Below are 13,124 nucleotides of genomic sequence, written 5' to 3'. Positions count from 1 at the left end.
AGCGAGCGGCTTGCGGGTTGGGACGATGGTCAGCAGCGGGGATGCGGAGATCGTCGCCTGCTATGACTATGAGGAATTTGTGTTCTCGGGTGGTCGCATTAGATGCATATTGGTAAGGGCCTAAAACAGGCGACATACTGCAGCAAGACTAAGTTTCGGGCCTGAGGATACACGCCGGACATGGCCGACGAGACATGTCAGATTCTGGGGGTACTGCGTGTATGGAAGATCTATGTGGAAGTTCTTTTTCGGCATGCGAGACGCAGCTGGGCTGAAACCGCAGACCCGAGGTCCGGGTGCCCTGTTGCTGGATGAAACAGCGGGACCTGAGAACGTGGATGCCGGATTCCACGGCATGTATCTTGGGCCAAGTCACGTAATGCTCCGACATTCTAGACGAATTGCGTCTCGTCTGAGCTGATTACAGGTTCTCCACGATTGCCCTTTCAGTTCTCATTTACATTCTCGCCAATTTCTGTTTGCGGAAACATGATGGACTTGGAGAATGACGATGAGCTTTCAAAGTCGCTTTTAAAGCTTTCGCATTATGCTGAACTGAGGTCCGTTTCGCAGGCTTGCGTATGTATGATACAGTATCACTAAACAGCTAAGAATTAAAGACAACAGTACGCCTAGAAATGCCAAAGTCCCACGCTGTAAAACTAGCTCGTACAATGCATTATATCAAGCCCGTCAGGCTGAGACATGGACAAACATATACATGCACAGCGTCTCCAAAAAAGCCTCGTTTTGATCCTCGCAGACCATAAATCGCTCGGTGATCCGTGGTATCGCACCTCCCGGTGGAAGGCGACGGGAAGATGAATCAGATAAACCCAATGTCCGTATTTTTGATCCGAAATTGTGTAGGCCTTTGCGGTTATGCGTGTGTGGAACAACAAGCGCCTCGCATCGGCCGCGGAACTTCTGGGCTGTGTCTCTAATATAAATATGTGCAATGAGTTGGCGCGTTGACCGTGTGATACAGTTCGATGCCATAGGAATTTTGTGGTGTTTGAATTCGGGAACCCTGAAATGAGAAAACCTCAGCGGCATCCAATGAAACCAACTCACGGATGTCCGCATTCCCTGTAATAACACCTGGTCATGAAAGTTATTAACGCTCTGTGAGCTGAGCAACCACATCGAACAAAAGATGGCTCTCCGCGTTGAAAACGGCGTCATCTTTGCCAAAGGCCATCTCGAGGCTGTTATCGATCCTCCAGAACTGTCCATGGCTGCCATTCCTCACACCTTGTCTTTCCTGTGCAGCAACTTCTGTAAGTTGATCCAAGCGGTTTGACACAGCCTTGTGCTGCGCTCGTGCCGAATCCCAAAAGTTCGCCAACTCGTCGATACACGATACCGCAGTGCGTACGGTTTCAATGAGTTTGGGCAAGTTCGAAAAAGTGCCAGCCGAGGTGAGCACGTCGATAGACAGCATAAGAGCATATCCCGGGAAGGGCGTTGAGAATATGAATTCAGATGATAGGGTTGCTGGGAGTCGATGTTGACGGCTCATCGGAGAGAGTGAATGCATCATGGAAAGAAAACTTGATGCGTGGCGAAATGAATCCTGAAGGTTTCGGCGTATATGTTCGGTCGTCATTGCTCCGACTCGAATGTGACGGTTGAGTCTGATGATGGCCGCGTGGTACAGAGCGTGAAGAGACACAAATGTGCCAACGTAGCCATCTACCATGCTACGATCGAGGTTTGCCGGACTGTACTGAAGGTCCGGCGGGAGCATACCGTACCACGCGTCCAACTTTTCATACATCTTCGCATAGAATGTTTCGTAGTGTCTTTCGTAGTCACTCGTCGGTCGGCGAGCAGCCCGACCAGTGAAGGTCAGGACATCGCCCCATAAAATTGAAATCAGACAGAGGTACGCCATTAAACCTAGTCGTGGTTGGACGGGAGCCCGTCCAGAAAAAATGTCCTCGTCAAAGAAAGGAGCATCGCAAGGGGTGGATGCTTCGTACATGTCATCCGGACATGGAAGGCGGACATAAGTATCTTCGATACTGATAACAAAAAGAGTGCCGCCGAAGAAACCATTGTACCGCTGTGCTTGGATTAGGTCGTGTGGAGATGTTGCACTCGTCACATGGTAACTTACATCCATCAACAGTCCGGACCAGAAGGTGCGTCGACAACACTCCTCGAAGGTCCAGCGATCAAAGCCAAAGTCATGATCCGGACTGTTTTCGGCCAATTCTTTGACGCCTTCCTCGGTGTTGAGTTTTAAAGCACTGATTGCTCGCAACCCAGCACCGCAAAAGTCCCACGCTTCTTGGGACTTGCCCCGCGCGAAGGAGTACAGTGCGAGCATGAGACGGCTCTGGCACAACTCTAGAGTGAACTTGCCGAACCGTTTCTCTGCCGCATAGGATGCGATAGCAGCAAATCTTTTCCCAAGTGTTCGCTTATCGGGGTCGGTGGAGAACAAGGAACCCATGGCTAGGACAGTATACAAGAGCATCATATGATCTTGACTCTTGTTGCGACTGCATTCCACCCATGCCATGAACGGCCTGCGGGGAAACATCCCGTAGGTGGCCCGTCCGGCGTGCAGGAAATACAGATCCAGAAGATGGGTTGTGAGCCTGGGGTCTGTCTCATAAGGATCCTGCTCCCATTGGAGAGCGAGATGGTCCTGATATGAACCGCCCCTGGGATCTTCCGTGCCTTGATCGTTTCCCGAACCACTCCAATCAGAATCCACGGAGTGGATGGACATGTCTCTTGAAGATGCGAAGGTGGCAGGCCGGAATTTTCGGAATTTGAGGTTTGTGTCGGCGTTCAAAGTTTCGACCTTTCTAGAGTATTCTCGTGGCTCTCCGGGAGCTCTGATTCTGTCGGAAGCGTTTGCAGCATTTAAAACTTCTGAAGACGAGTTCTTAAATAGAGGTGCCGAACTAGAGGGAGACGTCTCTCCAGATGCATTGGCAACACCAGCTTGATTCAGGCCACTACTTTTTCGTCAGTATTTGTCATCTGGTGCCACAGTTTGCAATAAGTGTCAGATCAAGCCAACTGTTTTAATGCATACAGGTTCATTTAGGGGTAAGAGGAGTATTGGAGAAATTGCAAAGACATACCCTCTACAGACTCGCTGCGACTTGGCACACTGATGACATTTTGGGTAACCAGGCTCGCACTTAATCTTCTTTTCTCGGCAGGTGAGGCAGGCCTGTGCAAGTCGCTTGCGCGGTTTTCCGGCCTTTGTGATACCCCAAGACGGGTTGACGGGTTCGCCATCAATGATAGCACGGCAATATGTCCCATCTTCGTAGACATAGCATAGTCCTTCGCCTTGCATTTCGCGCTGCCCAATGCAACGTGATGATCGAACCGGAGCGCGTGAAGAGCCGTCAATGCGTCGTCTGACGGGCCTGTTGGGGTCGCTAAAATCATCTTGAATTGCCTGGACGGCGACGTTTGTTGATGGGTCGCATGCGAGTACTTGTTGTCGGTATAAACTGCTTATCGAATCATGATGAGCAATATGTGCAAAGCTACCGCGGCGTTGTGACTCTGCCCTACCAGCACTGAACACCGAACCTGGTGTCGACGAAGCTGCTGAGTGAGTGTCGGTGTTTGTGGTAGGAAGAGTTTGGCGATGGAGGTACGGTGTTTGAGAAGCGATAGCATTGTGCTCGGGGTATCCGTGAACGTAACCATCAAAATCATGCCGTCTTTTCAGAGTAGGGCTAGCAGATCCGTAGCGATTAGAAATTGCCTGCGCATACTGAGCACTGCTCGACCGCGCAGGTGGATCAGATGACTTCTTGTCGAGCAGCTCAGGTTCAAGGAGAGTACGCAGGCTCGGCAATTGTTGCGCATTATTCTGATTTCCACTGGGATCTCTTGGGCGAATGTGTTGGCCAACAGCAATGGCCTCGGGCCGAGAGGATAGGGCATGAGGTACTGTATATGAATTGTAAGAGGGTGGAGGTCCCGGATGTGAGGGAATGCTAGGCGGACGACTCATGTTGGCGAGCATAGCAGTGGAGGTGAGCGAGTCTTGACGTTCGCGGGTTGGAGTTGGATGGCTTGCACGGTGCATTGGTGAACCGACCACATAGGGATCAAGAACGAACGGCAAATAGAACTAGATAATTTGACGAAGCAGGCAGCGCTCCAGACCTGACACTGATGCAAGCCAAGGCATCAGCTCGCACTCAAATTGTTGGGCATAAAAACGTACGTGAAAGATGCAGAAAGGTGGGCAGTGGTGGAAGAAGAGCAATTGCGTGCGTCTGGCCTGCAATGGACTGTACGCTGCCATGTGTTGCAAACGGCAAGGTTCTGGAAAATAGACCGAAGAAGCAACAGTCCGTGCAGGGCTGACGTCTGACGGCTTTCAATTGCACTTCCGGGTGATGTTCGACCGCAGCCGAGGGGCAACAAGGCATGTAAGAGCGTATGTAGGGGGGGCGATGGGGCATTACGGGAACGTACTTACAAGCACAGGCCGGCGTGTGCGGCGTAGACGGTGCTGAATCGCTAACCACGCAACATGTACCAAAACGACTGAATGAGGGTATAATAGCAATAAATACGATAATATCGGGGAGGAAGGATCAGAGTAGAAGGGCCACATAGGGACACCGTGCTGCACCAGAGCCGGGGCAGACCCTAGTAGTTCACAATGGTCAGGGTAGGGCGACGGGCGCGGCATCCACAGAACCTATCTGTGCTGTGATCCCAGCTATGAGAAATGACAAGTTGCCAGGAACATGGTCGTGGAGCTTTTGCTGTTTGAGACCCGAGCATCCTGGAACGCGCCGGGGTGGTCAGCAAGCCAGACAAGCAATATTGGTGCGATATCGAGTCGCTGCAGCGCGGCAGAGCGAAACTTTCTGCGAGTTGCTGGAAGTGTTGCGTAGCGTGTTTGGTCCGATGCGTGATGCAGACCGATGCAGGACACTGCAGTAGTCCGTTGAGGTACGGCGCTGGACGAGCTATGAGATGCCAGCTTCAGCCCCCAGATCTAACAGGTGGCCGTCCCCCAACCTCCGACCAACCACAACAATCGGATGATGACTGGCGCCGATCATGCAGACCTAGCAGAGGCGACGGGATGCAGCAAACTGTCTGTCCTTGTCCTTGTATTTTGCCGAAACTATTTCTCCAGACCTGGCGTCGGGTTCGCGAAGCCTTCCAGCCAATGGGCTCCACATGAATTGACTTTGGCAAAGGGCTCGATGCAGCTAATGGAACGCACTGTGGTCTGTCCTCAGCAGCCATTCCGGCAAGCGTAAACGATGCTTCGCGCTGCTCCGCGGGAGCAAATAAGTAGAGTACCGACGACAATGCACTGAAGAACTGAGGCATCGGCTGACGGCCCTGGTCGTCCACACCCGTTTCTTGCAAGCAAAACGCCCTGGTGGAGCTCGTGAGCCATTTCTCGCAGCGTTGGGAAGAAAAGTACTGCAGACATGCTTACCCGCTGAAGAGGCACCATGTCCGATCGGAGCAGCTGGTCAAAAGCCGTTGAGCGGCAGACCCATCTCGATTCGCACGGCGGATCATCCAGGGCTCCAGGGCTCCAACCCCCTTCCCGGCTCCCCTAAGTCGCGCTTCTTTGCGTGCATGGAGCGCCGTCTTGGCATGCGCCACACGTACCTCAGGCCCTGCTGTCGGTTTCCTACGCATGCAGCTCTCGAGCTCATGCGTGTGCTGCTGGAGCCCCATATGAGCCTTGCTAAGGGACAGCGTAGGGGATTAGCTTCCGCTGGGTCCCGCAATTGCTTCATTTTGTTGCAGAGTTGGCCCGTGTAGATGAAGATGCGTAGGCGGACGTACCAATGGATGACATAAGGCTGCATTCGAGAAGTAGCATTGTGATAGGTCCGCCTTGTGTAAGCTCGAGACGACTGCAATGATGATGACAGTTCGTCGCAGAAGCCGAGCGGTGTCAAGCAAACCGGCAAATGAACGGATGGACCAAGATGCAGGCACGCCGCGGATCGACCGTTCGTTGACGCGAAGCGAAATGTCCTGCCTGCCCTCGGAGGTACAGTCATCAGCACGTGATGGCTTTAGTGTGCTTATGTAATGGTCCACGCCTCAAAGTTGTTGCCGCGTTGCGACATTCCATTCCCGGTCTCCCACATGCAGGAGTAGCAGCCAGCACAGCACGACGACTTTGTTACCACTTGCGCGTCAGTTCTAATAAAACATTGCAGATAGACATAAATATCGAACATGAGTGCTGCACACGGCGAGAAGCAGGAGCCAGTCGCGACGCACGCTAGCGACAAAACCAGCCGCGAAGCTGAGGCAGCGACCAGCGACCTGAAGGAAGACACGACGACTGCTGTCGCTGATCCACCCCTGCCTGAAGAAGAGGCACCACCACTCCCCGATGAGGCCCCACCCGATGAGACAGACGATGGCTGGAGGTGCCATGTGGATCCAACGGCGCAGGCTTACTACTTCACCAACATCAGAACCGGAGTGTCTCAGTGGGAGAATCCGCGTGTTCCTGAGGCCACTGCACATGCATATGTTCAAGGACCGTACGACAGGTTTGCTAACTTCTATCATTTCATCTTTCCTTTCCAGGCCTAATCCGTCATAAATCCAGGACACCCATAAGCAGTGCTGCCGCGCCGACAAGCTCAGCGGCGCCTGGCACCCGCTCTCCACCTAAGCGTAAGTGGGGAGGCTATAACCCGGCAATACATGGGAGCTTCGACCCCAATGCAGATTACGCTCGCGAGGCCGAGAGAGAGGAGGAGGAAGCGGAGGAAGCGGCCGCTGCTGCTGCTGCTGCTGCTGCCGCTGCCGGCTTGCCAATTGCCAATGCCGAAGGCTATACTGCGCAAGCAAACTTCAACAAATGGACCGGCAAGTTCCAGCAAGCTGGGGTCGGTCCGGAGATGCACAACGATGAGAACAAGTCCAAGCGACAAATGAACGCCTTCTTTGACGTAGATGCCGCTGCCAATAGCCACAATGGACGTAGTCTCAAGGAGGAACGCCGCGGCAAGTCATTGACCAAAAAGGAGCTCAAGGCATTCAAGGAAAAGCGTCACAACAAGAAAGAAGAGAAGCGCCGTGCTTGGCTACGAGATTGAGAGCTTCGTACATGGTGAGGAGAAAGGTTGTATGAAAAAAATTGACGTTCGCTAATCTACAAACAGGTATCAAGACGGCCTATTGTTCAGGTACCCCTGTCATCAGTCCTCTCAAGGGCACTGGGCCGGTTTGAGCATGTCTTTGAATTAAGGCACGGAGCGTATTTGACCAGCAATTACGCCAAGGTGAAGTACAACTTTTGGCCTCGGGCATTGGCCGCCATCCGTGATTGGCAACGGATGGACAACGCAGGTCCGATCGTATTGCAGGCTGCGTCATCAGCGAGGTCATTGGGAACTCTTGGTCTGCTCCTATCTGCAGGGTGGATTTTGTACCTGACTGCTGCTTGGACCCTTGTTTATTCGCGTCCTTTCGGACTGGAGCCATGATACAATAGTGGCAGAAGTAATGCTAATGCAATCAACCGCAAACGCGAGTCATCCTCTCATCTCATGTACCTCTAGCTTTGGTACCGCCTTGTCATGTATCACCTCTTTCCCCCACGCGGCAGCGGCTGTCTCGTGAGTACCTGGCTATGAGCTAGTCGATCGCTATCTAGCAAATGTGGTCCCTGGCGGGACTAAGGGGTGTCAGTAATATATTATCATATGCAGCCAAGCCTTTGGTATTGCTTCAACCATCCCGTGAGGCGCTATCCCTGGTCTTCATATCTTCCATCTGCTTCCTCACATCCTCCACGCCAGCCGTGCCTCCCTGCATGGCAACCTTGTCATCGTCGCTCATGTTCTCGTCAACATGTCCAGAGGCTTCGCCAGTCTGGCCAATGCCGTTTTCAAGTTCCTCCACCGCTCCCAGGAGCCAGTCGACGATATCTTGCTTGTCGTTTAGTTCCGCTTCAAATACCGCGTCGTGACCAGCTGAATTGATGATGGTGACATCAGCGCCGGATTGTATCAGAAGCTTGACGCTCTCAAGGTGGCCGTTCAATGCTGCCCAATGGAGGGGAGTGTTCCCGGCTTCGTTTACAGCGTTGATAATGTCCGGTACCGGCTTATCTCCGCACACAGAAAACAGCAGTTTGATCACATCTATCAAGCAGTCAGATTTATGCTATGAACTGTTCCATGACCAGAGCCCTACCATTGTGGCCATTCGCCGCAGCGTAATGCAATGCTCCGTTCTTCGAGTATGGGTCAATGGCCGCTGCCACCAAATCGGCGCTGGGTCGCTTCGTCTGCGCTGACAGTTCGGAAAGATATGAGGCTAAGTCGGCGGACTCATTTGTGCGTGCCAAGTACAGAATTTCGTCCACCGCATCCTCGTCTAGGCCTGCCATCTTGTCGTCGCAGATGCTGTGTGTTGTGCAAGAGATTCTGAAATTTTTGGCACATGATCCGATTTGGGAAGGCGGGGGCGGGGTGTTCTCATTCAGGCTAGCGGCAAACATGCCGCCCTGAGAGCTCGCCGAACATCTCCCTCTCCCATGTCCATGCACCATCCTGCACGGCAGTATTGGACTCTCGGCTATACATGCACTGTTACTGTACCCTCTCCTGCCTGTTTATCTGGCTCCCGCTCTTGAACGCCTCATTGACTCTATGCGACACACACCCTAGCTGCAGATCCAGCAAAACTGCAATCAAAGGCTATGAATCCAATCTATATCGACACTAGGCACTGAGCAGCCCTGGATGACGTGCAGCTACTTTGTCTCACCAGGTATCATTCCGGATTTCTTGGCAACCACAGTGCCACAGCACTGTCATTCCGCTCCGCACCCGATTCAACACCGACCTCTGGTGAAACACCCATTGAACATGCTTGCTTCGGCTGACCGCCTTAACGCGTCTTCCCGCGCTTTTCGTCGCTCGTATCCGATGGATCCTGAATGGGAACTGACAATGTCAGCTCGGGACTGCTCATTCCTTTTCTGCCACGATTCGTGGCCACAACATGAATTTGTCACCGGCTAAAGTGCTGGCGACCCACAAGATAACAATGCAGCTGCTACAGTGTGACGTTAGACCCAATACCAGTGGCTTGTTTGAAGGCCTCAACTGCTGGATGTGACTTCCAACATTCAAAGGTGCGTATTCGCCTAGTGGCGGCGGGCAGGGATGTGTGAACCAGAGACCTGGTTCTCCTAATGGCCGTTTCAAGATCTTAGTGGGAGTGGGATGTGTCAAAGCTAGGATGACCCACGGTGCATCTGCTGCTAGTGACATCGCCTCATGCTATTTCTGCTTAGCGTTCTCACATGGAATGCCTGGCGAAGCGTAACTCTACATCCCTGCCCTGATACCTGACATGGACCAAGGAATCGAAGATGCACCAGATAGTGTTCCAGCACGACCATCACATCAGCCAGATACCAGCATGGGACAGACGTCTCAACTGATTCTGGAACATTGTTTATTCGGAACAACCCCTGTCCAAATTCAACGACCCAACTCAAGCCGGGTATGTTGGACGTTGGCGGGATTATAGCTCGTCTGCAGGTGCGCCTAAAACTATCCTTCCCGCGTTCATGTTTCCGTACCGGGCCGTTTCTAACTTAATCATCTCGCTACAACCCCTGACCAAAAGCTATGCGCCGAGCTGTATGATTGAGTGCCTGCAGTATCCAAGCGCCAATTTGCAGCAGCATCGTCGATAATGCATCTACCCTACCGAAGACAGCGCAGATCAGTCCAGTGCCAATGCCCTCGCAGTGCCTGCCTCTAGCGGAGGATGATCAACCTTGAGCATCATACGTTATTGTCAAAGCTGTCCTTTACATACATTGCTTGCACGCCAAACCAAATTGACGGCACAGTCGAAGGCGCAGGGATCTCCTTCCGAGCACGCTCCATTCAACCAGTCCGGAAGGGTAAAGTTTGCTCAATACACACAAAGTACCTGCTCAATGTACTCTACGTGGCATCTTTTGGCCTATATATGCGCCTCAACAACGTCGCCAGCAGCTCAACACCGTTGACAACACCATGTTACTGATGGCTAGCATGCAGCTACCGTCTGTTGCCTCGACGCCGCACTACCCCGCATGCACATGACAAGTACACGAGTACTGATATTGCTCCACCCAGCCATCGATTTCGATGATACTGCTTTGCCCTGTTTGGCGTCACATGTGCCGTGACTTTGTTTCAACCTGCCGATACGGCTGAACCATGCACCACGGCATGTCACTCCGGCTAGTCTCCGGGCAACGAGTAATGCAGCGACGGACCTTCTGCCGTGCCGCGCATGATTCGATGGGTAACGAGAGCTTCGCAGAATGATTCGATGTCGGCCTTCGACAAATTTGGACTCCGCTGCATTTCACCGAGGTCAGCATCTAAGGAAAGTTTCGAACAACGTGTTGTCTTCTCGGTGGTTGCCGTGTATGCAATTCCCCAGTGTATTGCAAGATGGCTCCAATTGCCGAGGTGTCGCAAGGATGGGCCGATCGGCTCAAAGTTGATCGAAGGAATGCCAACCGTGAGCAGTAATCAGATTCCACGAATCACAATCCGGACTGGTGTAGTCTTCCTTCCGTTGAGTCAGCCTTCCGTCCGTGGAGTGAGGCTTTCTTCCGTGGAGCTGTACTAAGCCCAGTTTTATGCTGCTTGCAGTGTATACCAACAGAAGCTGACGACAAGCGGCAGCATTGTTCCGGGAGCGATGCAGGGATGCGCGACCAATGCATCTCATGACATCGACATCAGTGTAGAAAACATATATTGACACGTGAATGAAAGCACATGATAACATGTGAACGTGAACGAAAGACGGTTCATGGCTCGTCAATCAAAACAGATGTTGAAACGCTCGGGGAATTTGCAAGAGCAAGCTCCTCGACCAGGTGATGGTGGAAATCAGAGCTACGTGACTGGTATCGCCAGAGAGTCTTCATGAAGTATAATTTGTGTCGATGAAATCGTTATATGACAACTGCCGGACAATACAAGCACACCTGTCTGCATATTTTGTAGCCATGATCTGACTTGCACGAATTTTCAAATTTCGTCAACACCAGCAATGGCAGAGGCTCACAACTTAGACTTTCGTCTTGATCTCTGCACTGAAATCTCGGCTGCTCATGAAGAATGATCTCTGTTCAGCAACTGGAGAGACCATGTGACAGAGCTCACGTGTTTTATTTACAATGCGCTTGCTCGTATACTTTCTGTGATAGACCTAGATAGTTGCCCTACTCGCATCTTAACAGTATGCTTCTCGACCTGTCGCTTTGCAAGAAGTCTTGTCACTTTGTCTTTCGTTACTCTCAATCATTCTGATCAGTCTACGATGTGTTTCCTTACCCAGATCATTGTATCATCGTCTCTTCTCACATTGTGTGAACATGATGCACCTGCGAGATGGAGTCACACCCACCCAGCCCAGCCAGGACAAGAAAACTTCATCACCAGCTCACAAATTCGAGAGTCACTTGACCCGCCTTGTGCACATCATTGCGGCAAGACTGGGCCTACATATGTTCACAAGTCCCAGCACTCTCCTGGAGAAACATAAGTCTTGTGCGGCCTCTTCCAACAGAGTCTCTAACAGCATTCCCCTGAGCGCCAGACAATCACGACCTCGCGACTTTACAAGCGACAAGCAAATCTACCAAAAGTTACAACCGTAAAACTAACACAAGCTACAACTGCTCAAAGTCATCACGACAACCAACATGCCCAACATGCCCAACGCAACCGGCTCACATGAGCTTTCTCGAGTTGACACTTTCCTCGCTAATCACACCGATTTCCTCGCACATGCCGATACTACTACGCCAGCAAATACAGAGTGCCCAATATGCCTCGAAGATATCTCTGAGCACATCTGTGTCAAGATCGTGGGTATACTGGGTTGCGTACACATGATCGGTCTCGAGTGCTTGCAGGTACTTCTCAACAACCATCCGGACGACAAAAAGCTGTGCCCGCTTTGTCGGACGGAGTGGCTCAGCGGACCTGGCCCAGGTCCTGACATTGGACACGAGTCTGACTTTTCTGACTCCGATAGTTCATACGATCTAGAATCTGATTACGATAATCGGTACGGCCCAGATATACGTTATGGTAGTGGTTACGGCCCAAACACCCGATCCATTGGATATATGAACCACTGGCCTGTTTATGACGATGCTGCAGACCTCGCGGCACATGCAGGTGCCCGTCAGTTGCAGGCACAGCATAACCAGCAGCGACCGAGCTATCTAGGTCCACGAATGTCTGAGTATTTGAGCATGAACGGTTCGCGTCGAACTACGCGTACTCCATATGTACCGCATGGTCAGCGTGTGCCAGGCTACACGTATAATGGTGGACCGACTCGCAGCTCAGCCCATAGCTCTCGTGCAAATCAGCAAGCCAGCGCTCTTCAGCAGACTGGCGGTCATCACCAAAGCACGAGTCCCACGCACCGAGCCCCTGGATCACGCGCTGAGGCATCTTCCCGATTCTGACAACCTCTGGCGGACGTTCCATGGACTATTACCGGACAATATGGACCACCTTTACCTCTAACGCCGCCGTTTGGTCGTCGCCATGAATATGGTAATGTTGCGCCTCCACCACGTACTACTGCTAGACCACCTCCATCAACCCAACCCACTCGTCATCAACATGGCAACACTGCACCTCAACCACGAACTATTGCTAGACCATCTCTACCAGCCCAACCTTCTCCTCAAACACCTGCTCGCCATGAGCACGGCAGTACCTCGAGCACGACCTCTCCCAGCCCAATCCACTCGTCGTAAACACACCCCCAGCCAACTCGCTCCTATTCGACCTACAGCCATTCGACCTACAGCCCCAAACCACACCTGCGCGCAACAGGTACAAGCTCGATCTCCGCAGGCCCGGAAAAGTTTCTCTGGGCCTGTGACTGCCACGGCTACACGTACTGCAGGCCAGAACAGCTCATTCACATCCGTCCAGCCTGTGCGTGTCACAACTACACGCACCGGAGGTCTGAACCCGACTGTTCGACACGAGCTTTCTGCTACTACGTTCACAATCGCGGCGAGCGCGGAGCGAGGTAGTGGCTAGTCCTAGCATTACACTCACTCCAGCCAGCGG

At 52.3% G+C, this 13,124-nt stretch overlaps 6 protein-coding genes across 6 annotated transcripts; 4 read left to right on the top strand and 2 right to left on the bottom strand.

Annotated features, from left to right (window-relative positions):
- Positions 1-1,117: 1,117 nt before the first annotated feature.
- SNOG_11125 (hypothetical protein) lies at positions 1,118-3,325 on the bottom strand (the record flags this gene model as incomplete). The annotated part of the gene is made up of 3 exons (XM_001801322.1): positions 1,118-2,068; positions 2,123-2,822; positions 3,105-3,325. The coding sequence occupies 3 exons, from the start codon at positions 3,323-3,325 to the stop codon at positions 1,118-1,120; spliced, it is 1,872 nt and encodes a 623-aa protein (XP_001801374.1).
- Positions 3,326-6,216: 2,891 nt separating this feature from the next.
- Positions 6,217-7,542, top strand: SNOG_11124 (hypothetical protein; the record flags this gene model as incomplete). Its single annotated transcript, XM_001801321.1, has 3 exons — positions 6,217-6,530; positions 6,614-7,105; positions 7,158-7,542. The coding sequence occupies 2 exons, from the start codon at positions 6,217-6,219 to the stop codon at positions 7,089-7,091; spliced, it is 792 nt and encodes a 263-aa protein (XP_001801373.1). The 3' UTR covers positions 7,092-7,105; positions 7,158-7,542.
- Positions 7,437-8,401, bottom strand: SNOG_11123 (hypothetical protein). Its single transcript, XM_001801320.1, has 2 exons — positions 8,194-8,401; positions 7,437-8,141 (listed from the first exon to the last, which is right to left on the bottom strand). Exons 1-2 carry the CDS (start codon positions 8,387-8,389, stop codon positions 7,726-7,728), a joined length of 612 nt encoding a protein of 203 aa, XP_001801372.1. The 5' UTR covers positions 8,390-8,401; the 3' UTR covers positions 7,437-7,725.
- A 959-nt stretch (positions 8,402-9,360) lies between these two features.
- SNOG_11122 (hypothetical protein) lies at positions 9,361-9,797 on the top strand (the record flags this gene model as incomplete). Its single annotated transcript, XM_001801319.1, has 2 exons — positions 9,361-9,513; positions 9,729-9,797. 2 exons carry the CDS (start codon positions 9,361-9,363, stop codon positions 9,795-9,797), a joined length of 222 nt encoding a protein of 73 aa, XP_001801371.1.
- Positions 9,798-11,728: 1,931 nt separating this feature from the next.
- On the top strand, positions 11,729-12,505 carry SNOG_11121 (hypothetical protein; the record flags this gene model as incomplete). Its single annotated transcript, XM_001801318.1, has 1 exon — positions 11,729-12,505. The coding sequence occupies one exon, from the start codon at positions 11,729-11,731 to the stop codon at positions 12,503-12,505; it is 777 nt and encodes a 258-aa protein (XP_001801370.1).
- A 160-nt stretch (positions 12,506-12,665) lies between these two features.
- Positions 12,666-13,094, top strand: SNOG_11120 (hypothetical protein; the record flags this gene model as incomplete). The annotated part of the gene is made up of 2 exons (XM_001801317.1): positions 12,666-12,945; positions 13,015-13,094. 2 exons carry the CDS (start codon positions 12,666-12,668, stop codon positions 13,092-13,094), a joined length of 360 nt encoding a protein of 119 aa, XP_001801369.1.
- Between the last annotated feature and the right edge of the window lie 30 nt (positions 13,095-13,124).

The sequence above is a fragment of the Parastagonospora nodorum genome, assembly GCF_000146915.1.
Source record: "Parastagonospora nodorum SN15 chromosome Unknown scaffold_18, whole genome shotgun sequence".
Classification (NCBI taxonomy): Eukaryota; Fungi; Ascomycota; class Dothideomycetes; order Pleosporales; family Phaeosphaeriaceae; genus Parastagonospora; species Parastagonospora nodorum.
Note: the sequence above shows the minus strand (reverse complement) of the source record. Positions and strands in the feature narration are given on the sequence as shown.